Source organism: Diaphorina citri, unplaced genomic scaffold, assembly GCF_000475195.1.
Source record: "Diaphorina citri unplaced genomic scaffold, Diaci psyllid genome assembly version 1.1 scaffold1498, whole genome shotgun sequence".
Taxonomy (NCBI): Eukaryota; Metazoa; Arthropoda; class Insecta; order Hemiptera; family Psyllidae; genus Diaphorina; species Diaphorina citri.
In genome coordinates this window covers 46,714-57,003 of record NW_007378924.1, presented here as the reverse complement: position 1 = coordinate 57,003, position 10,290 = coordinate 46,714, and the positions used below count along the sequence as shown (strand labels likewise).

The 10,290-nt window shown below is 39.8% G+C and overlaps 2 protein-coding genes across 2 annotated transcripts in view; one reads left to right on the top strand and one right to left on the bottom strand.

Annotated features, from left to right (window-relative positions):
- The first annotated feature begins 607 nt into the window (after positions 1–607).
- On the top strand, positions 608–2,626 carry LOC103516155 (protein borderless-like). Its single transcript, XM_017446938.2, has 5 exons — positions 608–1,094; positions 1,435–1,534; positions 1,678–1,737; positions 1,853–1,925; positions 2,387–2,626. Exons 1-5 carry the CDS (start codon positions 976–978, stop codon positions 2,620–2,622), a joined length of 588 nt encoding a protein of 195 aa, XP_017302427.1. The 5' UTR covers positions 608–975; the 3' UTR covers positions 2,623–2,626.
- Positions 2,627–4,723: 2,097 nt separating this feature from the next.
- LOC103516154 (ATP-binding cassette sub-family G member 4) overlaps positions 4,724–10,290 on the bottom strand; it is a gene marked incomplete at its 5' end in the record, with an annotated part of 38,933 nt that continues 33,366 nt past the window's right edge. The window contains 7 exons of the mRNA XM_026828631.1: positions 4,724–5,695; positions 6,052–6,207; positions 7,204–7,304; positions 7,882–8,050; positions 8,546–8,661; positions 8,905–8,942; positions 9,349–9,415. Of these exons, the coding sequence (XP_026684432.1) occupies positions 5,351–5,695; positions 6,052–6,207; positions 7,204–7,304; positions 7,882–8,050; positions 8,546–8,661; positions 8,905–8,942; positions 9,349–9,415 (992 nt within the window). The remainder of the gene's footprint in view (positions 5,696–6,051; positions 6,208–7,203; positions 7,305–7,881; positions 8,051–8,545; positions 8,662–8,904; positions 8,943–9,348; positions 9,416–10,290) is intronic.

Genomic DNA, 10,290 nt, shown 5'->3' with positions numbered 1-10,290 from the left:
GCTGTTATTTCCGCTTCATTGCTTGGAACCCAAAATGAATTGACGTAATCTGATACATGTTCCAAAACAGAGTGGTCGACATCATTTGTTTTGTCACTTTTTACTGCAGTTGTAGTATTTGTATCATTGATTTTAGTAGTGTTTTGTGATTCGCCAAGTTTGGAATTAGATTGTTTTACACTGTTGTCAGATGGGTGCGTTGAATTTTTGTTTTCTTTTGATTTGGTTTGATCAGTAGCTGGGTTCATTTGTGTTGACGAAAATATCCCGTCGTGTGTTTTATTGTCTATTTTACTCTCGCGATCTTTTGTTGAGTGAGTGCATGGTGTAGTTTGTATAATATCTTTTTCAGTTGTGTGAGTGCATGGTGTAGTGGGTGTAAAGTGTTCTGTAGTTGAATGAGTACATGGAATAGTGGATTTAACATTTTCTGCAGTTGTGTTTGTACAGACAGTAGTTGTTTTGACATTTTCAGTTGCTATCGACCAGTTTCGATTGATTTTTTGTTGCTACACTCGAATGCAAAAAATTTAGGACAGTTTTCATTGAATATGAATTCTCTTACAGCCATTTATTTTCAAAGTCAATCTGTTTCAAATTTTCTGCACGTCAGTGTATTGAAATTAAAATGTAAAAGAAATTCGAAAAATACACATTGCGTAACTAGGAAGAGTTTAGGATCCACTATGCATATGAATTTTAGGAAAGCACTTAAAGGAATCCTTCATCATTAAGACACGACTGTGCATTCGGCCCTTAATAATCTGTAAGGTGACATTTGTCTACAGCTACACTGATTAGACAGATTCGTTCTCTCGATTTGTTTCGCAGAAGGACGGTAATCCGTTGCCGCGGGATCGTACGATTCTGACAGGCGGTAACATCACCATCGTCAACATACAGGAAGAGGATCGCGGCTTCTACCAGTGCGTGGCTAGCAACGAAGCCGCGACCATCAGTTCGGAGACCGAGCTCATGATTGAGAACACTGCACCGCGCGCTCCCTATAACCTGACGGCGCGGGCAACCAAGAACTCGATCGCGGTCAAGTGGATCCCCGGCTTCATCAAGCCCCGCCTCGAGTATAGTGTGTGGTGAGTCGTATTGTGGGGAAAAAGACAAACTTTGTAATGATTAAAAAAATGGTCGAGTCAAAACTTGAAACTTTCCTCGTCCGTATGTTATAATATGTATGTAGTAGACTCAATTGGAAGATCATCAATGGGCGAAGTTACCACTGGAGATATTCCGCATCACCCGACCCTAAAGCTTTAGAGTTAGAGCTCTTCTATCATGTAGTCAAAGTTTCCAATAAATGAGGCTAAAATTCCAAGCCCTCTCGTTTACCAGGCGAGCGCCTTTGTCTACCATACTATTCCCATCAATTTATAATTTCTCTTGTAATTTGACCCTTGTCCTATTTTCTCTCCTCAGGTACCGCGCGGTTGATTTGCCGGAATGGCGCACGCTGAAAATTCGATCCCGAGACACATCCGAGGCTATTATTACCAACCTAAGTCCTGGCCGGGAATACATTTCTCTTGTAATTTGACCCTTGTCCTATTTTCTCTCCTCAGGTACCGCGCGGTTGATTTGCCGGAATGGCGCACGCTGAAAATTCGGTCCCGAGACACATCCGAGGCTATTATTACCAACCTAAGTCCTGGCCGGGAATATGAGCTGATGGTTCTGAGTCAGGATCAGCATGGGGATGGCATGTTCAGCAAATCCATCAAGGTGGTCACCAAGAGTACGAACAGTATGGATGCTGAACAGTTCCGAAGTCCTGCCGGGTCCTTCGTCCAAATAGGTAGGATGAGGAGATGGGTGATTTTAGTGTACATCTTTTAAGGTGGTCACCAAGAGTACGAACAGTATGGATGCTGAACAGTTCCGAAGTCCTGCCGGGTCCTTCGTCCAAATAGGTAGGATGAGGAAATGGGTGATTTTACTATACATCTTTGTATGTACCCGTATAGGGGAGGATGTATCCACCCCAAGCTACAGCCAAAATTCAAAGCTAAAAATTAATTTTGATTTAGTGGTCACATAGTGAAATAGTACTTGACCCCGCATTAGCGGAAAAAGACGAAGAATAAGAAAAAGATGGTGAAATATTGTTTGCTGAAATTTTGTAAAACAGGCTCTGTCAGTATCAATTATCAAATTTGTTTTAAACCCATGATTCCCTCTTTCTAAAAATTAATTTTGATTTAGTGGTCACATAGTGAAATAGTACTTGACCCCGCATTAGCGGAAAAAGACGAAGAATAAGAAAAAGATAGTGAAATATTGCTTGCTGAAATTTTGTAAAACTTGTGTCAGAGGCTCTGTCAGTATCAATTATCAAATTTGTTTTAAACCCATGATTCCCTCGTCTCGTCAGGTAAAGCGACCATAGTGCAGGTCAACATAGAGCCAGAAGGTTACATGGTGTTGTGGGATCCGCCTGAGGTAAACGGACACATGGTGAAGGAGTACACGCTGAAATCATTCGAGGACTATGAAGACAATCTGGTGGGCAGCTTCACCACGGTTAACCAGTTCTATACCATTCCCTTCTCCTATCTCCATGAGGGACGAACCTACTTCTTTCAGGTACACAGTTTCCCTAAATTTTGACAACTTTAATTGAAGAGATTCTTCTTTTTAAGAGTAATAGGCCGGGCGGCTATATTGTGCGCCTCCCGGCACGCTTGATATCGACAGAAAATAATTTCACATAAGGTAATTTTTATTGTGGACTGTACTGTAGTATACCCATTCCGTAGTCTGTCCCTTATCAGATTGACGATAACAATACTTACCATTTAGTAGGTATATTGGTGGGCAGCTTCACCACGGTTAACCAGTTCTATACCATTCCCTTCTCCTATCTCCATGAGGGACGAACCTACTTCTTTCAGGTACAGTTTCCCTAAATTTTGACAACATTAATTGAAGAGATTCTTCTTTTTAAGAGTAATAGGCCGGGCGGCTATATTGTGCGCCTCCCGGTATCGCAGCGTAAAAGTTTCCTCCCAAGGATTTCGGAAATCCGGCTCAGTATTTTCTTCAACATTTACATATCTGCAATACTCTTATGCGTAATAAGATAATAAGTATGTATGCCTACCTAGACAAATAAAAAGTAGCTGGGTATTTATGTAGTTTCACATGGTAACGATTTAGTCATTGATGAAACGAACATTAATTCTGGGTTCAGTGATGAACAACGAGTGAAGAAAGTACGGGGTAGCCGACCAGAAGGTGAGGCGAAAGACCAAAGGGCAGACTCCTTCAAATCTAGAAATTAATACTTAACTATGTATTTATAGCATACCTCTTTTTGGAATTACTCTTTTTGGAAATCTTCGGTTGCCGTTGGTCAAATATCTGATTAAGATTAAAAACATAGTGGAGTGGAGAGTATATATACTCGTAGAGCTCTTTGCTCTCTGTGCTTTCCATTCTATTTTTAGCCTTAATCATTAGTGAAATACAACAAGCTGGGTCCGTCCCTCCGGGAATTTGTTTATTCGATCGTGATTTCTATTCTATTCTATTCTCATTTGTGTGAGAAAATATGAAAAAAATCCCCCGAACCAGTTTTTTTGGTTTTTTGGCTTTATGGTTTTCTGGACAAAATTTGCACCACCACTTTCGTGTTCCTGGTAAAAAATACCTTTAATTTGATATATAGGTCGACCAGGTTTGGATAAGTCCTTCTATGGGGACAGACTGCTGTGTTTATTTGTGATTGTTCCATCGCGTGTTTTGTTTTATTGTTTATTTTATTCTCGCGATCTTTTGTTGAGTGAGTGCATGGTGCAGTTTGTGTAATATGTTCTTCGGTTGTGTGAGTACATGGTGTAGTGGGTGTAATATGTTCTTCGGTTGGGTGAATGTATGGTGTAGTGGCTGTAATGTGTTCTGTAGTTGTGAGTGTACATGGCGAAGTGGGTGCAATGTTTTCTGAAGGTGAGTGAGTACATGGTGTGGTGGATGTAATATGTTCTGCAGTTGTGTGTGTACATGGAGTAGTTGGTTTGACATTTTCAGGGGCTAATTGAGTTTCAGTCAGTTGAGATGTTCCTTGTTTAACACTCGGACCAGTGTTTGACCTATTTACTGTATCTTGATAAATTTTTGGTTGATCTAATATTTTATTTTCTTCACTCTTTTCTTTAATTTCTGCTTCGTTGCTAGGAACCCAAAAAGAATTCATATAATCTGATACTTTATTTAAAACAGAATTATCTACATTATTCACCTTATCATCTAACCTAGTTGGTTTAAAAATTCCATCACTATTCATATCTGTATACGGATTATCTGTTTTTTGGACACTCTTGACTATTGAACGTTGTAACTCTGGCACGTTTTTCTCTATGTTAGAATGGCTTGGTGACAGTGGAGTTGCTGACGGTAGAGTTTCTATTTTCTTTGATATATCTGGAATAACATCAGCTCCAAACTTCTTAGGTATATCTCCTTCATTTGATATTTTTGAGTTTGAAGAGTTGCCTTTTGTGGTTAGATCCAATATGTTAACATTGCTTTGTTTTGATCTGACCTCTGAATTGTTCCCCTTTTTATTTTCATTGGAACTAACTTTATTATTTAAAATGGGGAACGGATTGTAGAGATTTTCACCGTAATATTGAATTTTAAGATTTCGAAGTACAGAACAATATAAAAATACACCGACAGAAAAAGCATGACGAATATAAAATTATAAACAGAGGTAATAGTAAAACCTAAATATAAACAAAATACACCAGTGCTGGTTATCTTGGGACTAACCCGAAGTAGACATGAGAAATATAAGTCAATCTTCTAATAATGAATTATCTCGCATCGGATTGATCGATTGTCGACTGTAAAATTGATCTACGAGATGATCTATTATAAAAAATTTACTTGGTAAAATCCTGAAGAAATAATTCTCGAAAAATTGTCATTGATATCAAAAAATTTGCAAATGGCATAAACAATAAATCACCTAAAACATAACAATAAAAGTAAATTTTATAAATAAGGCAAGTCAAATTTGTTTCCCCAAAAAAGCAAGTGGAAACTCTAGGGCAACATTGGGGCTTTTTACACAATAAAGGTATACGTAGAACGATGTACTCGTGCACCACAATCGGTACATATCCAACGAGATCCACACCTCAAAGAGACTTCATTGTCCTTCAACAGTGCTTATTTAAGAATGATAATGGTAAATAGCTCATGATGGACTTGTGTAATTGTGTATGGATATATGTAGAATTTTCAGAAGCCTTTGACCACTTCATAATCTAGCCATCCAACGCAACGGGGTCCACACTAGACAGACAGATTCCTGTTAGATCGATGACAAAGTTCAGTTCTTGACGGACTTGTACAACGCAAAGTAACTCATAATGGTCACGATGAAAAAGTACGTGCTCAGGGCTCCCACGTCGTTCCAATAGTTTCCATCCTTCATGCCCACATCCTTGAACATGGTGCCGGGAATTCTATAGTGGCAATAGGCATGTCCCGGCGGACACTCGAGTGGTTCCCGGCCATAGCCATACACAGTGACAACCAGACCTTCCAGTGCCCAGCGCATGTAGGACGTGAAGGAGAAATAGTAGAGAGGGATGGGCATGTGGTTGAACAGACAGATGAAGCCGGCGAATAGAATGGCCAGGGCTGTCATCACCGAGCCGATGAATACGCCGTTCTGAAAACATACCGACGCAGTATGGTGTTAGAAGAATGTGTAGAGAAAATATGAACTTCTTCTTATAAGGTACCTACACTACCGTCACTACCCTATGTACTTATCACAGAGAACCATCACGACGCGACGAAGGGAGGTTCCAGTGAATTAGTATTGCACATTGCATACCCGCTCAAATTTTAGGCGATCATACAAAATACAGCTACGTAAAATACCTACAATATCCCAACATGTGTGAACAGTAATAATTATAGTGTTAATATACCTAACCTAAAGCCAGCCCTCCACTATCAGGGGGACCTGATGAGTTGTACCTGATAGTGAGTGGCTGGCCCTAACATAATATTGATACTTACCACCGGACTCATAACGGTGCCGAGAATCAAACCCAGACCTTCGGAGATGAGAGTCATCAGTTGACACACCACAAGGAACATGGTGAATCTGGTCCAGGATAGGAACTGAGAGGAGAGATAGTAAGACACGGAGGTGTACACGAAGCAGAAACACATCTGAAAGTTGGGTGGAACGGAACAGAATTAATTTCATCGGTCCGAGAAAACGTTGGCTTTTGAATTTACGAAAATTTCATTTTACTTACGAATAAAATCAAACTCACCTGTCTCTTTTCACAAGGATTTCCATGTTTCCAACACCATATAATAATGGTCTCACGAGACATCTTGGACCCCAAAAATACTCAACATCACATGCAGTGAACCCACTTGTCACCCGAAATAACTAGCATGCACAATGGTGCTATCTTCAGTGTTTTATGGGACCAGATCACCTGATGTGTGGTGTATTTTACTGATTAATGCCTACATACTATGGATTAGGTTTATTAATCAACTGATCCTACATGAAATGAAGGTTATATTAGATTAGGGTAAATTTATTAGAAAAAGAGCTCAGAGAGAAGAAGGTTTCAAACGATTTGAAACGGTCTTACCCCAGGATGAACATGCCAAAAGCTGTTGAGAGTGGTGCGAATACCACGGCTTTTAGCAAGTTGATCGTGGATGATGCACATCGTTTTGGTAATTCTCGGAATCCCAAGGTTGTTTTCGAATTGCCGAAAAGAACGTCTTGGGAATCGAACCGGGTAGGTACCTATAGCGCGGTACGCCTCTCCCAGGAATTGAACCTCAGATGCTTCGTGTGAAAATCGGCTAGATGTCCGTTTTCAGCGAACAGAGTGGCGTATTTAGGGTCGGATTGCTTTGAATTGATCTTCTTGTTAGGTCAATCACTTTTACGACTATATTCTAGTCGTTTTGATTGACCTTTCAGAGACAATTGATTTCGAAGGATTGTTTTGTGGGTGATTACTTGGAATGAATCAAAGATTCAATGGGAAAATCTACTACTTGTTGCCACCCAACAACCATTAAACCATCCGTGCCCACACTACGCCACCGTACACAAGTTTCACAAGCGGTGCATTTTCACGCGAGCTTTTTGGCCTTGACGACTACAATGGGAAGTAAAGAAAAGATCTGATTTACCTGCACAGGAAGATTGGTTATAAGAAACGCAGCGAAGAACGTGTGTAGTTTGTACCAGTTGTTGAATTGTTCTTTCTTGAGAATAACCAACTCACTGGGAACTAATCAGAACAGAGACATAATGTTAAAGGACAGTACCGGAAATGGTTCGACAACGATAAAGTTGAAAATGGGTCTCTTAAACCCTGTGAAGACCCGGTTATCAGGTTAGTTCGTCGATTATGTTTTGTAAAGCAATGATTCCCAATCTTTCCGAAGTCATAACTCAACCTCTACCCCCATGTAAAGGTAGATAGATATTTAATTCCTCTTTGTCCCCTTTTGCCCCATTTGCAAGTAAAAATTGTTTTATTGTGTATTCAAAATGCTTTTTTTTAATGCCTAAACGAAGACTTAATTTGTCATTTGCCTCTGCCTTGTGTCATTACCCTATTGCACCCAAGCTTCTAGCGAAGTCCTAACTGTCTATAATTACATTTGAGAATGGCAGGAATGAGTGAAGTGTAGCTGAGGTAGACTAGGTTTTGCCCCATTTGCAAGTAAAAATTGTTTTATTGTGTATTCAAAATGCTTTTTTTTAATGCCTAAACGAAGACTTAATTTGTCATTTCCCTCTGCCTTGTGTCATTTCCCTATCGCACCCAAGCTTCTAGCGAAGTCCCAACTGTCTATAATTACATTTGAGAATGGCAGGAATGAGTGAAGTGTAGCTGAGGTAGACTAGAGACGACATGAAGAACCCGATGTTGTTGATGATCTTGCTTCCGTCCACCCCCATGTTGCTGAAGAGAAGACCAAGTAGGATGCCCACCGCGAAGTGGAGGAGCATCTTCAGATGAGTTACCGTCTGAAATAGAAAAGGCATTTTTGAGGGTTCTTCATTCTGTTTTACTTATGGACAAAGAGGCAAGTTGGTACTTAGATCAAAACTGGACTTTTGTTTGTGAGAGTTTCTGACCAAGTTCTTAGCAACCGTGCTACTGGAACTACCGAATTCGTATGATGCGTCCACATGTTTAACATCTAAAAGGCATTTGGTCATTCGATTGTGGTCATTCGATTGTGGATCATCAAGGGTCCCGATCGATTTGGTCATTCGATTGTGGATCATCAAGGGTCCCGTATGGGACCTTGTCTTCAGTTTTGAAGTTAATTTAACCATGTGAGAGTTTCTGACCAAGTTCTTAGCAACCGTGCTACTGGAACTACCGAATTCGTATGATGCGTCCACATGTTTAACATCTAAAAGACATTTTGGTCATTCGATTGTGGATCATCAAGGGTCCCGTATGGGCCCTTGTCTTCAGTTTTTAAGTTAATTTAACCCCTGGTTTGTACTTACCCAGTCTCGATATAGCTGAATAATACATCTGTTGAGAAGAACGCCAAATCGGATGAACTCTGACGGAGCCTTCATGACAGCTGTGGTGCCCATCTCATTTCTATTGTTGTCGGAATCTGTGGGCAACGGAATGTAATTTGTTATCTTTGTTGGGTTTCGGTCTATACGAACTTTCTATCTCAACTTACATTGAAAGGAATTTGTAGTAAGAATGCTTGTTTGTCACAAATGCCGTTCCGCGATCAATAGTAATTCAATACGTAATATTACATACACGATAAATTTCATGAATTGACTTGAACTGAAACCAGATCCGGGTCTTCCGCGCTAACCACTAATCACTGGGGTGATCAACTTACCTATATTATAAGTCAAGGGAGGCCTCAGTGACCGCCAGCTTTAACATGGCCATCCGACAAAAACCTAGTCATAAAAATGGTTGGAAGGTCAAGATACATTCCGAGTGGGGACCTTGCATTAACCTTCCTTAACCGTCTTATCAGAGCACGAAATAATCGGATCACGTGTGATCTAAACTTCCAGAAACTAGCAGATTTATGCTACAAAGTTACAAATTGTACAAATAAATAGACTTGTTAATAAAAAGATTTATATCAAACAAATTAATTGTTGATTTCCCTCTTATTGTATACAAATAAGAACTTGTTAATAACAAGGTATCCCATCTGATAACGCAAGATTTATCTCCTTTTCATCACGAGGATAAATTTTCCCATTTTGGAGAAGCTCCAGAAGATGGGAGTCCAACTCATCAAACTATGATGGGTACCTAATACCGCCAAGAATCATTGGCTGCTGACATCATGGCGGAGGTGAAATGTCCGTATTCCCCTGTGACGACTTCCAGTACTAGAATCAGAGATATTTTATTTCGTAGCTTTACTCGTATAAGTTATAACAGAGAATCCCATTTATGTAATTTTTTACATGGCCATCCGACAAAAACCTAGTCATAAAAATGGTTGGAAGGTCAAGATACATTCCGAGTGGGGACCTTGCATTAACCTTGCATTAACCTTCCTTAACCGTCTTATCAGAGCACGAAATAATCGGGTTTATGTAATACAGTTGGATTGACACCCCGATATCTCTTATGAAATGATCAAGACGAAATACAATGGCCGGACCTTATAGATGGCAAACAAGCGTGTTACTACTTGACCATCGCGTACACTATGTCGATCGATCATGAGATTCATGAGTCCCCGCACTGTATGGCAGATAAAAAAAGAAGATATCTTTTCTTTATTCTGGGATCACCCTTCGGCTACAGGGTCAAGAAATTTGATTGATTCCGCAAATGCAAATGATTGATTCCGTGACTGGCTGTTGCAGGCTGTTGTTGTTTCTGTAGGAGGTACAGTAGTAGAGTGTGTACAAGTAGTTGTTGATGTTTCTGTAGGAGGTACAATAGTTGAGTTTGTAAAAGCAGTTGTTGGTTATTAGAGTGTGTACAAGTAGTTTTTAGCGATGTTTCCGTAGAAGTTTCAGTAGTAGAATGTGTACAAGTAGTTGTTGTTGTTGTTTCTGTAGGAGGTACAGTAGTAGAGTGTGTACAAGTAGTTGTTGATAATGTTTCTGTAGTTGGTACAGTAGTAGAATTTGTACAAGTAGTTGTTGGTAATGTTTCTGTAGTTTGTACAGTAGTAGAATTTGTACAAGTAGTTGTTGGTGATGTTTCTGTAGGAGGTACAGTAGTAGAGTGTGTAAAAGTAGTTGTTGAT